The sequence below is a fragment of the Sphaerodactylus townsendi genome, linkage group LG08, assembly GCF_021028975.2.
Source record: "Sphaerodactylus townsendi isolate TG3544 linkage group LG08, MPM_Stown_v2.3, whole genome shotgun sequence".
Taxonomy (NCBI): domain Eukaryota; kingdom Metazoa; phylum Chordata; class Lepidosauria; order Squamata; family Sphaerodactylidae; genus Sphaerodactylus; species Sphaerodactylus townsendi.
The window spans coordinates 91,501,323-91,520,011 of NC_059432.1; the positions used below are offsets into that span (position 1 = coordinate 91,501,323).

The 18,689-nt window shown below is 42.0% G+C and overlaps 1 protein-coding gene across 6 annotated transcripts in view; it reads left to right on the top strand.

Moving 5' to 3' along the window:
• SCHIP1 (schwannomin interacting protein 1) overlaps nucleotides 1-18,689 on the top strand; it is a 489,092-nt gene that overhangs the window by 450,383 nt on the left and 20,020 nt on the right. For 5 of the 6 annotated variants that reach the window (XM_048505148.1, XM_048505149.1, XM_048505150.1 and 2 more), the window contains one exon: nucleotides 12,755-12,873. In XM_048505148.1, the coding sequence (XP_048361105.1) occupies nucleotides 12,755-12,873 (119 nt within the window). Of the gene's footprint in view, nucleotides 1-2,743; nucleotides 3,223-12,754; nucleotides 12,874-18,689 lie in introns of those variants that run through there. The other variant, XM_048505153.1, reaches the window with a different exon arrangement.

Genomic DNA, 18,689 nt, shown 5'->3' on the forward strand with positions numbered 1-18,689 from the left:
TGTGCTCTAATCTCTTAACCCATTGCCTCGCTGCTCCTGGGATTCGGGGAACGGCCCTGAAATCGCTGACCTTGTTTCTCCAGGACCAGGGACTGTAGGTAACACTTGGGGGAGAGATGTCCCAGTGGCACCCACTTGTCTGTGGAATGCCGCAGGGGACTATCCTCTCCCCAGTGTTGTTTAATATCTCCATGCAACACCTGTCACAGCTGGTTCGGAGTTTGGGGCTGGGTTGTCATCAGTATGCAGATGATACCCAATTTTTTCTGTGGATAGAGGACCAGCCGGCCACAAACCCAGATGTTCTGGCACAATGTCTGGAGGCTGTGGCTGGATGGTTGAGGAAGAGGAGGATAAGTTGGATCCACCAACCCTTGAGGTCTCGTGGCTGGGTCGTGGGGTGCTAGTGAAGGGTTTTCAACTGCCATGTCTAGAAGGAGTGACTTTGCATTGATCCAGAATTCAACTGGTAACCAATACAGATGTCAGAGAACAGGTCTAATGTTCACTCTCACTGGCGTCCCTGTGAGCACTCTTGCGGCCGCATTGTAGACCAGCAGCAATTTTCAGAGCAGTCTCAAGTGTAGGCCAGAGTAGAGCAAGTTACAGTAAACTAGCCTGGAGGTGACCATTGCATGGATCACTGTGGCCAGATCTGTACAGGTGGGGAGTCAACTGCCTGACCTGACGAGGATGGAAAAAGCCATCTGGGCGATATGCGTGACCTGGGGTTCTATAGCCAAAGTGAACTCCAGGATCACACCCAGGCTCTACAGTGGAGGCAGGGGTTAAACCCTCAACATTCGACAGTTGGAAACCCCGTTCTGGCCCCCCTCGTCCCAGCCACAGGACCTCTGATGGATTTAGTTTCAGTCTGCTCTGGCAAAGCCATCCCACCATGGCGTCCAAACACTGGATCAAAGTATCCAGAGCAGCAGCTGGCAGACCCTCAGACAGAAATAGCTGGGTGTCATCAGCATATTGATGGCAACCTAGCCCAAAGCCCAGACCAGCTGTGTCAGGGGTTGGATGAACATTACCATCACCACCACCCTCCCCGGTGAAAGGACTGGTGAAAGACTGTAAAACCTGCTGGGGTGAATTCTTTCAAGGCAACAGTTTCACCCTCCCTAGTCCCGGTCTCAGTCACACATGCCAAGTCCACATTCTGAGCTACAAAATCATTTTGTAGCATCATCATCTTATTGTTAGTGGACCTGGCATTACACAACACCAGTGTCAGAGAAGGGAACATTTTCCCAGACCCTCTATGATTGTGTTTCGGATTGGGGGTCGTGTTTCGGGATGGGTGTTTCGGGATGGGTCAGGAGGAAGGTGAGCTTTACTGTATCAACTGTACTATTTAATGTCTTTAACTTGTATGTTTACCATCCTGAGCCTGACTTTGGCTGGGAAGGGCAGGATATAAATTTAACAAAACAAAATATATCTTCAGATAGCGTAGATGTATTTCTTCTATCACCACCTCTCTTTTTCAAAAAAATCCCTCTGGCATTTAACGTGCAGTTGAATCTCTGGGGGAAACATACTATGTCTTCTATCTTGGGCTCTAAGTACAGAAGTAGTGCAGGTTAAAAATTGTCCTTGAGAGTGTGAAGGAAGGAGAGATGTTGTCAACAACTATAAAATTAATCAATTATACAACTCTAGAATAAAACATTTGAATCTAGTGACACCATTAAGACCAACAAAGTTTTATTAATAGTGTAAGCTCAAACTTTTTTCTGCTGCTTCAAACCAACACAGCTACCCAACTGAATGTAACCTCAGAGGGGTGTTTTTATAGAAACATATGAACTCTAGCTGAAGCAGAGACTACAGGGAGTTGCAGGGGGCAGGTCTGCGAAGCTTCTGGTCACACGGAGTCGTGACATTGCAAGCATGCCTTTGGTTCGCACCTGTTAACGTCAATGTGCAATCTACAAGACCCCCGTAAACAATTGTGTTTTCCTTGCAAAGGGTTGATCTCTCTTTGCTGCGGAAACTTTTGTCACATCTAGCAACGATTCTGAGCTGCAATTTGAATGCTTCTCCCTTCTACCCTTAAAACTGATTTTATCGCATAGGAGAAGTAATGATTTTAAGCATTCCTGTGCTTCTGAGCAAAGTAACTGAAGCAGAAAATGCCTGGGAGTGGATGAAGGGGAATGCATGTGTAAGTAATCTATACAAGAAATGTCTCTAAATGGGAACGACATTAGGCAAAGTTTCATAACTGCTGACTCGATTTGGTCTTTTCCTGAACTTAATTAGCTGAAGCGTTGCTGTGCAATTAGAAAGAGGCCAGAAACCGGAGTTCTGAAAATCTCACTTGTAAGATGTTTATCAATGTATGAACGGGACAAAAATACATGCCTGGGAGGATGATTTTTGTGTTGTCCTCCTCTGTTTTGTATCTTCTCACATTGTGTGGCAGGTCCCTCACAATTTCTCCTGATTTGGGGCTACCTAGGTGGCTTCTTTAAAAATGTGTGGCTTCAGGGCCAGAGTTCGGTGCATGACCTTTCAGTCCATCACCTGTGGTTACAGCCTCTTTCCTTTTTTAAAAAAAATCACGGCAGCAGGGCTGTGCTTTGCCACTGTGGTGTCGTCTGCCCGGCCCGCTTCCGTCTATTTTTATCTCGCCCTGCCAGTGGCCAGAGGAAGATTGCTGCTTTTCATGTGTAACGGGCAACACGCACGCACACACCCTGCGAAGCAGTGAACTCAGAAGTGTAATCAGTTGGCTAAGACTCAAAGGCAGCCTTGACTTTATTAGGGAAAAAAAGCAGGGTGCTTTGGAGCAGATTGTAGCAGCATACTTTGGAGGCAGGTGATAGCAGCCAGCAAGAAGCACAGGCTCCCCACAGGGCCACGTGTCAGCAGACGGGCAACTTCTGCATGCAGAGAAGGGAAGAGGGTCTTCTCACTTCGTGGGGAAAGGAGCGCGGGGAGAGCGCCCCAGGCCATTTCTCTGAATGAAAAAGACAACTGTAAGCGCTGGCTCGGTTTTTAATTTGCCACCCGATAGCTGTGGTTTCAAGAATGAGCCATGAGGCAAGAGGACTGGCGTGCAGGAGAGTGAATTGCAGACAAAAGGGAACAGCGACCTGTTTGATTCCTTTGCCTTTGGAGAGTTGAAGAATGCATTTGAGCAGTGATGGGATGGACGGCATCATCACTGAAATATCCACGTTGGATATGGAGGGGAATTATAAAAAGGTAAGGGACGAAAGGGGAGGTGTCTCTTTTGTGTTGGAACAATCACCCTATCACCCTGTCTTTGTAGAGGAGAAACAAATGCAAAGCTTGCATTTGCCCCACCCACCCCCCTTAGCATTCATGTTCTTCTGTTGCTTGAAGAATGAAAAAGAACGAGAGAAATGTCTATTCATGAAAGCAGGTTTCTAATGCAACTTGTTGTCTTGTTTGCTAACATTTTGTTATGTCCCACTTCGGAATTCTGTATTGTCTCTTTTGCTGTGTTAGGAAAATAACATTTTAGCTGCCAGCATCACCTGCTGCTGGATTAAAATTCTCTGTTAGATGTATCTATGTACAGTTTGCAGTCAGGTGGGCAAGTTATGATTAACGGGTTTTTTATAAAGATTGGAGTTTTTGGTGAGGGGCTGCTTTCTTTCTGGGAACACTGAAAGTTGGAATGGTACACTGCGCTTGCCAGGGTGTGTCGGGTTTATATAAACTGCTGTATGGGCACGTCTTTTAAAAGCATGCCAACTGCGATACAGAACTTTAAATATAGTAATTGTCTATGTCTGGTAATAACAGAGCTGCTCAAAAATAACTTCAGTTGCATGTCTGAGGTCTTAACATCAAATTACAAGTGTGTATGTTTCCATTCAGTCCCAGAAGGTTTGTATGGTTCTTTTGAACAGTGCTTGTTTTTCTGAAAATCTGCTAAAAGCTTCTTGCGTAGTTTTATTGACTGCACAAGTTTTCCATGTTTTTTGACACGTATTCTGTTTGCTTTGGTTCCCCCAAGAAACGAATGGTAGGTCACTGATCCTGGGCCCAGAACTCAGTGGTTTTAGTGGTTGCCAATTTCCAGATTGGGCCTGGAGTCCTTCTGGAATTACAGCTGATCTCCAGACTACTCAAATCAGTTTCTCTGGGGAAAAAATGGCAGCTTTGAACAGTGGTTCTCAACCTTCCTAATGCCACCACCCTTTAATACAGTTCTTCATGTTGTGGTGACCCCCAACTCTAACATTTATCCATTTTACAGAACACTGGTGCAGAGAGTCTTAGGCGACCCCTGTGAATGGGTCATTCGTGACCCACAGGTTGAGAACCGCTGCTTTAGAGAGTGGATTCTATGGCATAATACCCTGCTGAGTTTCCTTCCTTCCTCAAACCCCAAATCTCCAGGAATTTTCTGACCCAAGGTTGGCAAACCTAGTGATTTTGCTGTCAGGGGGTAGCAGATTTAGCCTCTGGTAGACCCTGTTAAAGGATCTCAGGTTATAGGGCTGCTAAAGCCCAGCCTGAGTCCTTAGAAAGCCATTGCCAATCTCACCTGGACTGAACAATAGTTGTGACTTGCTGTAAGGCAGCTTCATATATTGATATTTCCATAATCTGATAACTGCCAATGTTTGTGAGTTTACATAGTGGGGGCAAAGTAAAATAAATATTCAGTTGGCACAAATTCTGATGCTGGCATCCATGGACCAAACTGGATGTGGTGTGAATGAAGCTTCCAGCACCGTGCCCCACCCCAAATATGGAATGGACAAAACAGAGGAGATAGCCTTTCCTCTATGTCATTTTGCTGAACAGAAATGTCTCTGCAGAGCTTAGAAATCCATATCCATTTTAAACCCATGTAAACATTTCCTTCTGTTTCTTTGTGGAGCTGGTCCCGAAAAAATGGCTGCTGATGCTTTAAAATCTGATTCAGAAGCCTAGAAACTCGTAATCCTCGTCCCATACTTTAAGTGCTGCTATATGATGGAATCTCATACAGTGAAATCCATATTAATACATATTAAATCCATATCACTATAAATGTTGCGATTGGGGCTTCCCCCCCCCCAAGTCAATTAGTGTACAGAAATATTGACTTGCAATTTACATCACATAAAATGAGGTTCAATTTTATTTGTTCTAAATTTTGAGGTTTGTATTTGAATCACATTGGTCCACTTGTGGTTGTATTTCTACTGCTGTAAATTCCAAACTAGTGAAGTGTTTTATGGGGTGTGCCCATGAAAATATCCATTTAATACTTCTAACCGAGATAAGAAGTAGGAAGGGAAAAAATGGACCATATTGCCCAATAAGAAATCTGCCAGGTCAATATAAATGTTGATATAGTGGCCTCTATGTGCATGTATACAGTGTATGGCTCACAGTGAATGTATTCTGTTAACACATAAAGCTCATTTATTGGTAATATACAGAATAAAGCGAACTTTAAAAGGGTCAATAAAATTATTTTCTGATGTGTTATTGCTGCTGGATGAGCAATAAGCTAATGATGCTCCTAGCTTTTGTGGGACTCGGACGCTCCTTACCCATTTGAGCAAAACGGTGGGAATAAGTCAGGAAGCATTTCTGAAATTGCCATAAAAAGTAGCAATAAAACAGAGGAGGCGGCAAAGCTAATCCAATAAAGTTTGTCTGAAGCACCACTGAGAGGGACCAGATCAAGAACAGTCTTGGAAATAAAATACCAGGCCTTGTAATTGCCTCAGTTCCAGCAGGCTGCAGTACTAGGTGTTTAATTGCTGTGGGTAAATCTCATCTGATACTGGTTCTGGTGGGTTTTCCGGGCTGTGTGGCCGTGGTCTGGTGGATATTGTTCCTAACGTTTCGCCTGCATCTGTGGCATCTTCAGAGGTGTATCACAGAGAAAAGTCTGTTTCATACCAGTTGAATCTGGCCGTGAAAGCCTTCGACAATACACTCATCTGATACGTTTGTTTTTGATACTGAAGGCTGAATTGGCTTGTAGGAGTCACAGTGGATTTATAGGAAAATTAGTTTGAGAGGATCATTAAAGTTCTCGTGGTGTTTTGATTAGAGAGTTTGGGTTTGGATATGGGAAGCAGAGGTTTAAATCCCTATTCTGTCAGTTCATTGTACACCTGCATCCAAGATTGATGTCCAATAAAAATGTTTTGAGCTCTGAAGTAAGACTGGTATATAAATCTATTAATTTTAAAATATATATATATCAGAGTCGTTCAGTGAACTGTGTGGATGGGGAAACAGCTTCTCAAAACTTTTTGAGAGAACTGGGTAATTCTCAGAGATATGTCCTGGGGAAAATGGAAACGCCGCTACCACCACCCCAACAATATAAGAGGGCTGATGCAGGAGGGGGAATTGCTCCTTCCTCCATTGCATGTTCAGATCTTTCCAGTGGGATCCAACCCTTATTTCTAGGATATATTTCTTATATCCTAGACCATTTGTTAGACTAGCAGCAACTTTTTTTTTGAGGAACCCGGTAGAATACTGGGACCTATAATTAAGAGACAGACATGTCTATGTACTCGGAATAATATTGCTGGGATTCATGTTTGAAAGAGAGGGCTCATACATTTAATTTGTTTCTTGTATACGCTGAAGCTGTCTGCCTTCTGTATTCTAAATAATGGTCCTCTTCATAGATATCCAAACACTGAATGCTAGATCCAAAGGTCAGTTTCTACTCATGGAAGGCATTTCAGACTTCAGATCAGAATTTGTCTGCCTCCCTCCTGCTGTGTTCCACTGGCTTCCCCAGAACTTTGCTCCTGAGGAACAGAAGCACCTCAGGAACAGCATGATGGGAAAACTGTGATGTGAGGTAGAAATCCCCCCTCCCCCAGCAGAAGTTGACCTTGAACCCAGCCCTCAATCATTTGGATATGGTTTATCTAAATACTGCTGTAGTCTAATTATTTTCCACGCTGTCTTCATGTTCAAGTAGCAAAGCATCATACCATTTTTACTGGTCAAAGAACTGCATTTTCAAACGTTCATGACTATTCAAACACTGAGAAGGGGGCAGGGGAACATTAGTAATTAGAAAGTAGAGGAATGGTCCAGGCAATAGCCTTACATTTATATGTTTGGCCAGTGCCTTTTCACGCTTGTTATAACGGCTAGCTCTAGTGGACCCTTAGACAAGTTGGCTGTCTTCCTTAATTACTGTTTAAATGGCAAAATCAGAAGCATAAACCCCAATTCAGTATACAGGTATAATATTTGTGTTTCTGATATGCTGGAAAGGTCCTGTGACTTCTGCAACCACATGCTGAAAAATGAAACCACAAGTATGTGTAGTGTTCTTTCTTCCAAAAAAGCAAAAAATTGATTTTCTGATCATTCCCAGGTTCCCTATTGTGATTTTTGCCGCAGCCAAAAGGCTACATTTGTTGCTTAAGAATCTCACTAACAATACCATTTCTGCTGTCTTATTACTTTCTGTGAATCAATGTATCAATGCTATAGCACTTACACTGTTAAACACTTGGTTAGTTATCTCCCTTTATGCTGTGACGTCCTTTTGTTCATATTGTTAGGGAAATGTGGCTGTCCTACAAACCGCATAGATCTGAATGCAGTGAGACACAAACACTCAGCATGGAATTAGGGCTCAGAATTGTGCATTCTAACACAATGAATGTGATAGCTTCAAACCCAGTAACTCCATCTTAGCCAATGTTTACTATAAAACATTCATCCACAGTAAGGACATACATGAAATTTGGGTGTTTGTCACTGGAGCATATATTAGGAACTGACCTATATAAATGCTTCCAGAAATAGCAGGCTCTGCAAGGTAGCTTACAGGTGAACCAGCTAGGGCAGGGGTAGGGAACCTGCGGCTCTCCAGATGTTCAGGAACTACAATTCCCATCAGCCTCTGTCAGCATGGGCAATTGGCCATGCTGGTAGGGGCTGATGGGAATTGTAGTTCCTGAACATCTGGAGAGCCGCAGGTTCCCTACCCCTGCGCTAGGGTGTTTTGTTTTGCCTGAATGTCACCCAGAAAAAGAAGAGAAACTACATTTTTAGTCACAGAGTATTTCCTCATACAGTGCACAATGAAAGGAAAAGACTGAGGACACTCTTACGAAAAGAATGGTGTAGAAGGCTGTGCTGAGTAGTATTTATAACTTCAGAAACGGAAACTCTGTTGTTTGTGTGAAGGCCTAATTGATAAGGAAGGAGGTCTACAGTTGCAAAATGACTGATTGCTTGTGAGCGGCTTAGTTGTTTTGGAGCTGCTTTGGCGAGGGTTTGTCAGGGGACCTTCAAGCCAGGTTCCGGGTTAGTGGAAGGTCAAGTGAGACAGAACCATAAAAGGCCTGGAAAAACCCATGACAGCCTTCTACAAGATTTTGAAACATGAAATTTGTATCCTACTTTTTGATTACGGTGCTGGTGGAAAGTGCCATCAAATCACTGGTGACTTATAGTGCCCCTGTAAGGTTTTCAAGGGAAGAAACAAAGCAAGGTGATTTGCCATTACCTGCCTTTGTGTCATGACTTTGGATTTCTCCCATCCAGATGCTAATCTCAACCCTGCTTAGTTTCTGAGATGTGATGAGAATGTCTAGCCTGGGCATCCAGATTAAGGCTTTTTTTTTCCAAATAATAGGGTTAAAATATTCTTTGGTGTTCATGTGTTTCATAACACAGTAGTATGACCCTCATACTTAACATCTCAGCCCTGTACGGATGAACATACTAATTGTAAAGATCCCAGCGTGGCATAGTGGTTAAGAGCAGGTGAATTCTAATCTGGAGAACCAGGTTTTTCTCCCCACTCCTCCACCTGAGTGGCAGAGGCTTATCTGGTGAACCAGATGTGTTTCCGCACTCCCACATTCCTGCTGGGTGACCTTGGGCTAGTCACAGTTCTTCAGCACTCTCTCAGTCCCACCTACATCACAAGGTGTCTGTTGTGAAGAGAGGAAGAGAAAGGAGTTTGTAAGCCACCTTGAGTCTCCTTACAGGAGAGAAAGGTGGGGTATAAATCCAAACTCTTCTTTGTGATACAGGACTGTGTAATATCCCATTGTGGGCTCAGTGTGATAAATTAATGATGGTTGGGAGCAGGGGTGTCCAACTCTGGTGCCCCAGATGTTTTTGGACTACAATTCCCATCAGCCACTGCCAGCTGGTGGGAATTGTAATCCATTAACATCTGGGGCACCAGAGTTGGACACCCCTGCTTTAGATTATCTGAGGCCATAGGTACCAGTGTTAATGCCCTTAACTCACACTTGGATGCACACTGAAGTTGCTGGAATGTCCTGGAATTCCAGTGTTGAATTGCTGCCCCTCCTACATGTATATATGTGTACTCTCCAAGCAAAAGGCAAGCTTCATTCGGTGTTTGTCCAGTGCACACCTATGTATTTTTTAAGAACTTCTTGTTTCTACCATGGGCTACTTTAATCGTGTTTCACCCCAAATGCTTCTAATATTTTCCTTTCATCTTCAGGAACAAATGCCACTCTTGGCTATGTCAGCACTTCAGATATAATTAGAGAAATGGAAGAGTCTCACTTTGTGAGATTCAAAATTGGTGAGGCTGAGAAACTTTAGTTTGCTGCGGTTCATAATTCAAAGAAGGGAAGCAAGAAAAAGGAACAGGGACTTTAATGCCTTTTATACTTCAAAGGTTTTATATTTAGATAGGGATTATTTCCTTTTAGTAGACCATAATTTTTTTTCTAGCAGTCATGTCACAGCTGACATAGGATTTTCAGGACAAGAGACATATGGAGGTGTTTTGCCATTGCCTGCCTCTCCATAATAGTCCTGGACTTCCTTGGTGGTCTTCCCTTTATGTACTAACCAGGACTAACACTGATTAGCTTCTGAGATTGGGCTAGCTTTGGTTGGAGCCTGACTATAACATGACTGACGATGTTATACAAGAATTAACAGATTAGTTGAAACTGATTTTTTAAGAGTAGTATATTTAGAAGTATGCTGGAAGGAGTTATACCAGTATAATCATATATCAGTAGTGGGAAAGGTAAAGAGAGATCTGGATCAGTGGAAGAATCTAAACTTGTCTTTGTTGAGAAGATTATCAGCTATGTTTGATTGATTGATCGATCGATTGATTGATTTATAAATAAAACTTATTGGAATTAATACATAGAAGAACTGGTCAGTTTAAAAAGACCATGAGCAAAGAGACGTGGCCTGGGATGTAATGTGGTATTTCAGATCTTGGACCACTTTGTGCTTGGTATACATTTAAGAGAAGGTTGTTTAAAGACTGTTTATAGATGGTACTTTTCTCTGAAGCAGAATTTACAAAAGAAATCTGTTGGTTGTTGGAAATGTGCTAAAAATGATTCAGGTTTTCTGAATATGTGGTTGGAATGTCCAGAGGTAGCAGATGATTAACACCATTTATGAGATAACTACTCAAAAATGCTAGGGAGAGACTTCAAATTGATTATATGGTAAAAATGCAATGAGAATGTTATGCATGGCAAAGATGGAAATATTTACAATAAACAAATGAGTGAGAGCAGGAAAGAGAATGTGACTTGTTATTCATTGCAAATTTTGCTTGCCAAGACTTTTAATGGGACATAGATTGCAGGCATCTGTGTGGGGGTGGGGGGTTATTTGGGGTTTTATTTTATTCTGTTTGGTTGTGATTGTGATTTGTATTTGTATTTGACTTGGAGCAACAAGGAAAGGCGGGATGTAAATATTTTGATTAATTAATAAATAAAATATTTGGTCAGACATGGCTAACAATGATCATTTATTAAACTAAATTTTATTGTGTCGTGTATTCAGTATAATATTTTAAGAATACTTATTTAATTCTGTTTAGGATTGCACTGTCATAGTTGTTTTCGGTGCAACTGTAGTGTCTTTATCAACTCTTCAACCTGTCATTTTCCAACATGTGCTGTTACAAAGAGAAGCATCTCCATTGCACCATAATAGATTGGATGAAAAATCTAATGGGGGGGGGGAGTCCTTTGAGGTTTCTTTTTACATTACAGCAGCACTCCTGACAAAGCAAAAACAGAGACACCGGCTTATTAAGCTCTGCAAATGTGCTTTTAAAGTTATTGATTTTTCCCTCGCATCGCAGTTTGGTTGCCCGTGCCCTTTTTGAGGCGGAAAAGCTATCTGCCAGATGTTATGATGCTCCATAAAGTGCTGAAGATGTTTCTTAGGAGGGGGAAGACAAAGCGGTTGGTTAGCAGCAGTAAGCTGATACAATCACTGATGAGTCCTGCCAATATAAATGGGGCTCAGTGTTAGACAAGGGGATTTAGGTTAAGATGGGGTTTATTATGATTGCTTCAAATCAGACTCCATTTCTGACTGTCATAAAACTGTATAAGCATTAAAGCTTATTGAGTTAAGGAACTGCCTTTGTACAATTTAGAGAAACGTTTCTGTAGCCAAGCTCTCTCCAAGTATCAAGTATCCAATCCTACAGTTAAATATTCTTGGGCTTAAAGCAGGCCTTCATGTATGCCAAGCATATGATGTCAACACTTTGCTCTATCTGTTCAGCTTCCGAGGCTGATACCTTTTTGTCTTTATGCAATATGCATTTTTAAACAATTAAAAAATGGTAAATGCACTTCGTTTTCCAAAACGTATGACCTTTGGCACTTTCTCTATAGCAATGTGAATGAATAGTATAGACGCAAAGATTTAAAAACAAGCTTGGTGATAAAGAGGGACATATTTAAGGCCATATTTACAGACTTTGCAGTAATACTTTCTTTTAATGGAGCCTTCTTAAATGGAGAATTGTCACAATTCTCAAGATATTTTGAGGGAAGCCATGACAGTTACTCTGGTGGAAGAGAGTATTATGGTTGTACTTGTAGATATGATCTTGGAATGCAGGCATCAGGGAAAAAGTGAACATTTCTCATTTTTATGGCTTGCATGTGGCATAATATCAGAGAATTTTGAAGTACATGTATAAATCTGAGGTCCAAGCTTTAGCAAGCGATCGGCTTTTATCTTCATGGGATGGCATAGAAAAGGAAATAAGCAGGAATTGAAGGAGTCTGGAAGGAGCAAGGAAATGAGTGATGAAAGATGTGGAGAGAAGGACAGTTATTTATTGGACCCTTTGATGAGCTAGTTTGTGGTTCAGCAAGATGGCTTAAGCAGATTGCAGCAATGATGAATGTAAGTGCTGAATTCTCTGTGGCAAATATTTAATGTTAATTAATGCAGAATTCAACCCCAGGTGCCAGGGTGCCATGGCAACTAGAAATTTCATTGTGGTACCTAGTAGTTTTCCTCAGTTATTTATTGTAAGTGCCCGTTGGTGATTTTCAGTAGAAGTACAACATTCTTTTAGGTGGGTGATAAAAGTTAACTTTTTTGTTGTGAGGCAAACAAGGCTGCCCCATATTAATGTACACACTACAGTGTTTAGTTACAGCTTTGAAAAAAAATTGCAAGCAGCAGTGAAGATTTTAGGATTAGATTTTGTGGAAACAATAGTTAAGACGTATAATCACTAATATATAAAACCCTGAAGGGTGAAAAACAAATCTGACTGTTAAATATTTGGGGTGGCTTCTAAAAATGAAGAAAATTCTCAGAGTCTTGTACTAATGAAATTTGAACAGGATTAGAGGAATAAGTTATTTTATTGCAAGCTAAGTGCCATAATCCTGAGTCGGCTCCTCTTTAATATTTAGATGTACCGAATTTTCAAGAATGTGGTTTGTTGGCAGTGAACTGATGATGATTGTTTTCTCCTGCTTTTTTTTAGGCTCAAAAAAATGAGAGGGAGTCTATCAGACAAAAGCTGGCACTTGGAAGTTTCTTTGATGATGGCCCAGGAATTTATACCAGCTGTAGTAAAAGTGGCAAGCCAAGCCTTTCTTCTCGGTGAGTAAAATTCCACTGTGAACATTTCTCATTTTTATGGCTTACACGTGGCATAATATCAGAGAATTTTGAAGTACATGTATAAATCTGAGATCCAGGCTTTAGCAAGCGTGTGGCTTTTATCTTGAACATCCTGACCATACATAAAGTAACTACAAAGGGGGGGGGGGATCGTTCCACTGTGCCAATAGTGATTTTCACAAGCCATTCACTTTTGTTAATTTCGAATATCATCATTATTTAGCCTTTATTTGGCATAAACAGTATAAAATCACATCTAAATCACATCAAAATACAAACTTGCAACATATAACAAATTAAGTTGATTCATACATACTGTTGCTTGTGGGATATTTCCAGCAGAAAGTTCGCAGCCATTTCATAGAATGTAGCATCAGAATTATTTAATAAGAACAATAGTCTGCTTAGTTCATCCAGCTCGCTAGGTATCATAGAAAGCAACCTAGAGTATTTGACTCTAATACTTGCCAATTTAGGACAACAGAATAATTGGTGAGTTAATGTTTCTAATTGATTTGCACCACATGAACACACCCTTTTGCACATTTCTAGGTTGTTATATCTACCTCGTAGTATGGCAGAAGGGAAAACATTGAAGCGAGCGAGTGAAAAAACTCCTTCGAATATCTGTTTGTTATGGTTATTCATTCTATAAAAGTATGAAATCACCATATTATCTTGCTTCCTGGGCCTTTTCATAGATCTATCTAGCTTCCAGGGCCTTTTCATGTGACTGCCACCTGAGTTCCCAAGGCACAAGGTGCAGGGGTTAGGGTTAGGGTTGTGAATGCCCCCAGGTTTCAGAATGCTGTTCTTTCGGAGAGCTGCCATGCACCTACCCTTTATGGGCTCCGGCACATGGCGAAGACCTTATTCTTCACCCAGGCATTTGATTAGGCTGGAAACCCCCTCTACAGAATCTGGTCTTGGAGGGGGGAGTGGAAGTGGGGGGTTATTTCAATGTTATTTTTATTGTTTTAATTTTTATATTTTCTTTATGATGTTTTATTGTTTTTTTATTGTTTTAATCTGGGTAAGCCACCTAGAGACACGAGGATGAGGTGGGGTATTGGGTTTTGTTTGTATATAAATAAACTGGGGTTGAGCTTGGGGCCTTCTGCGTGCAATGCACCTGCTCTCTCTTTTCCTCCCCTAGATTGTTGAATCAGTTTTGCACATTTCCAAAGTTCTGTGTGCATTTCATGCTTGCTTTTATTACTGCATGTTTTCCAGAACTGTATACTTCTTTAGTAAGTACTGGGGAGGGGGAAAAATTGTTACCCTTTTCCATAAACCAGCTTGAATTTAGGAGAGGAGATATATGAATTGTAAAAATAAATCAATAAAATGTATATATTCACTTTAATGATAGGCCACCTTTCGTGCGGAAAGTCAAGGTGATTACAGGATATAAACAATGCAGTCAGGCAGCATAAGACAACCAATGACGCACGCAATAAGACTGTGTGTGTGATGTGCTGTCAAATCTCTTGTGACTGATGGCAATCCTATGATTGCCTCCAGCTCTTCGTTTCATTGACAGCCTTGCGAACTGAAAGCCATGTCTTCCTTTACTGAATCAATCCATCTCATGTTGGATCTTTCCCTTTCCGTACTGCCTTCAACTTTGCCTAACATTGTTGACTTTTCTGGTGACTCTTGTCTTCTCATGATGGGACCAAAGTATGACGGCCTTGGCTTGGTCATTTTAGCTTTTAGGGAAAATTCAGGCTTCATTTGATCAGAACCCATTTATTTGCAATAGGACTAGGATTATAGATTAGGGGACAATGCAAAAACTAAACTATCTAAGGTAGGCAAACTATAAATAACTCATAAAGGAAATGACAAAGGTAAAGTGAATCCAGTAAAAACAGGTGATACTTTCAGTAATTTTTCCAATGGACTTTTCCACTATTAAGATGCTCTCCTGGGCTGTTCATTCTACTACAACTCTAATCCCTCTTGAACAATTTACACATTTGGGTGGGCCATTCCACAAAGTGGAAGCCACCTCTGGGAATGCACTTGAATGGGGCAGCAACTGATCTTACCCATTTGCAGGATGGCATAGCGTAACAGTGTAGGAGAGGCAGTCCTACAGGTGTGTGGATCCAAAACCACTCTATCTGTGATAACTAGAACCTTAAATTGAACTCAGTAAATGATAATAATTACTTTAGCATTCAAAAAATGTTTCAGGGTATAAAGTCTGGATAGCAATTGAATTAACAGCATATGGAAACCTTTTTGATAGCTACTTTTGGTATCATATCCCAACTCTGGTAATAGAACCCTCAGCTGCTAATAAATGGGATTGAGTTGTGAATCAGGAAGTTTAGTGAAATTCCTCTGAGAAAACAGCACCACGGTGGAACTATTTTCAGTATTCTGTGATTCTGTTATGGCATGCTATTGGAGATTGCTACTGGTGAAATTGATGTTACTCATGGTAGCTCCACCCATTTTTAAAGGGAACCTGTCCCATGCGGTGATGTTAAACAACCTGGTCTAGGCATGCTTACTTGGCAGCAAGCCTCAATGAGATCAGCGGAGCTTAATCCCTGCAAAGAATTACAGCCGTACAGTGACAACGGCAGTAGCTTTCACTGCCAGCATTGGATTAGATACAGTGCTCTTCCAATAAATCCAGCATATTCTCAGAGTTTGAATTTGTTTTTCATCTTTTCTTAGGAGTGCCTCTGAAACAAGAAAGTGCCAGTCATTGATTTGTTACTGTGGAGGAGGGGGCATATTTTTATTTAGCAGGGATCTTTTCTTTTACTGGTTTTCTGGCAAGGTACATACAAGCCAAACGAGTCGGTGCTTCTACTATTTACGGGTATGGGAGGCGTTTTCCGGCATAAAAGGCGAAAGGATTCTTCAGTTGGAAAAAATGAAAGATAAATTTGGCTCTGTCAAAATTGCAGCAATCTGGTGCATTTTATATTTCCCAGAATCTTTTCTATACTTCAGCCACTGAATAGTGTCAGGGACTTTGAGGCTTGAACAATGTGGCCTGTGACTGAAAGCCAAGATAGATGTGACAACTGCCCACAGCTCACACAGAATTTTGGTAAAAGAAGGGGTCTGTGGGGAGAAGTATTAAAGTTCCACACCAGGAGGAGATGCTAACCCCTTCTCCTGTGGGAGGTTGCTTCTAGTCTTGATTGAAAATGGGTGGTGAGAGTATATGGGGAGGAGGAAGTCATTCCCTTGCCACTCATCCATGCTGTGCTTTGATTTAATTTCCCGTTCCTCATTTTTTTGAAACAGACTTGGCAACAATCTGATTCTGACACAGTAAGTCTGCCACTCATATCTAGCTTGTGCCAATGCATGAGTGAGCAGAAACTCTCTGTTCTCAGGCTTCAAAGGTTTCTGTTGCCAAACATAGAGGTAGTAACATAAGTAACGTGGTTGTGCAAATGGAGCCAAGAGCTGTTCCACAAGGCAGTTTAAGGAGGCTGAAACAGCACATAAGGGAAGGCTGCAGCCCTCCTACCCACACATCCCAGTCGTGAGGAGGAAAGAGCACAGGTGAGGCTGGAAGGTGCAAAATTCCCACTGAATGTCTGGTTCGGAGCCCAGAAAACTCAATGACTTTGCAGCGTTTCAATTGGCCTTGTATTTGGGAATGTGATTTCACATCTTGCCCCTCCAGTTCAAGCCGCTAGATCCAGTCATTGTTCTTGGAAACTTGGGGGGGGGGGGTGAAAAAACATACCCTCCCAGCCTCGATTCATGTCTGACCATCTGTATCCTCAGCCTGCCTTGGCAACATGAACAGAATGGAGTACCTGTTACCCAGACACCCTGGAAAGATTTGCACATGGTAGTCAGGGATGTCCTTATCATAAATCAATTCTAGGAAAAAATTGAATTCAAGCAGGATGTGAGGGCGATTTGGCTGCGATGTCTATCACCCCGTTGATCGCCTGGGTTGATTTGACTGATCTGGCTGGCTAGGCGGGTGTCCCCTACCTCCCTCACTGCTCCATGTGCGTCCCTCCCGAAGCTGCGCACTCAGTGGAAGAAGAAAACCATCCCAGATAGGACTGAACCGTTCTTCGTTCAAGGGTATACAAATTCAAGCACACTCTTCATATTAACATATAACATAGCCAACCATGCTGGCCAAATGTTTCCTTCTTAAATTGAAACTGGGAGGGTGGAGGGAAAATTGAGTTCAAAATCATTTTAAAGATTTGTAACTAATGGTAGGGTATTGTAGCATGAAAGTCTTTCTGGGAAATCCTATGTCTTGCCTGTATTGTAAAACTAAACTGAATATGTACATATGTTCTGACCTGGATGGCCCAGGCTAGCGTGATCTGGTCAGATCTCCAGCTAAACTGGGTCAGCCCTGGCAGTGGTGTAGCTAGGGAAAATGGAGCCTGGGGTGGACTCCCAGTTTCCCCCCCGGGGCCCTGCACCGCCGACCCCCCCCCCCCCATGCCCCACTTATTTGACCAGCGGTGGGGAGAAAAAAGTGGAGGCCCTCTCTGGCTTGCCTTGGCCCGCCCCTCGGGAGCAGCTGAGCCGGACGAGGCCTGTCCGGGCAGAGCCTGTCTCTGCTTCGTGCTGTGCCTGGGTGCTGTGCCTGGGTGGGGGTGATGTGAGATCATCATATCCTGTGAGGGGATCATCATATTCTTTAGAGTGTTCACAGTTCTGAGAAGAAATCATTGTCTGATGGTCAATCTGCGATGGAAGTGGGAGTATTGACCCGTGATGAATCCAATACTTTCGACTCGATAGTCTTCTTCAGCCACTCAAATCACTCTGGGCACAGTTTGTTCTATTACAATAGAATATTAACGCACAGTCACACATTCACCAACAGATCCACATTATATACCAAGATCACAACATCACCAACAGTGATCCACATTGTATCACAGAATGGCCAATAATGATTAAACATTACAACCTGAATTCAACAAGGTAATGTGCAATATACTCACAGCCCGATACAATTCCATCTCATACATATATTTTCATTAACTAGCCCAAGGTTACCCAGCTGGCATGTGTGGGAGTGCACAGGCTAATCTGAATCCCCCAGATAAGCCTCCACAGCTCAAGCGGCAGAGCGGGGAATCAAACCCAGTTCCTCCAGATTAGAATGCACCTGCTCTTAGCCACTACGCCACTTAGGTTTACTTAGAAGTTCTTGTTCTGTCTTTGAAATCTGGTTGATTTTAGCTGTGGCGTCTGAGTGAGGAATGGAGCTTTTGAGTCACAGAAAGGAGCAAAGTTATTTCCCTTTGTAAACAGCAAAGGAGAACAATGAAATGCTATCATGCACTTCTCTGAGCAGCTGTTTTATTTATGCTTTAAACCTAAAACCCCCTGAAAACCTTGTGCAGCAGAAAAAGACATGGCATTAAAAAAAATGTAAGTATGCAATTATTCATTATATATCGCATATTAATAATGCAGCCAAAGAACCATTAAAGTAAATGTAAAATAATATTTTACTGTCCATTTCCACTGAGGAGCCATATAAGATTAAACCTCTTAGGGGCGGGGGGGGCGGGGGCGGGCAAGGGTAATCCAGCAAGGAATTGCATGAATCAAAGTCTGTGTTTATTAGTTACACATGTCTCGTCTGTCTGATGATAGGTTTTGTTTGCCTTCATATTTCAAATTCTTAATGAAATAACAAATTAGGGGCAATTTTCCCGTAAATTGTTGTTACCATGTGGATTTTTCCATATCTGCATGAGGGAAAACAGACGCTTCTGTATGTCTACCAAGTCTCACTGGCTATAAATCACAGTTAGCATTTT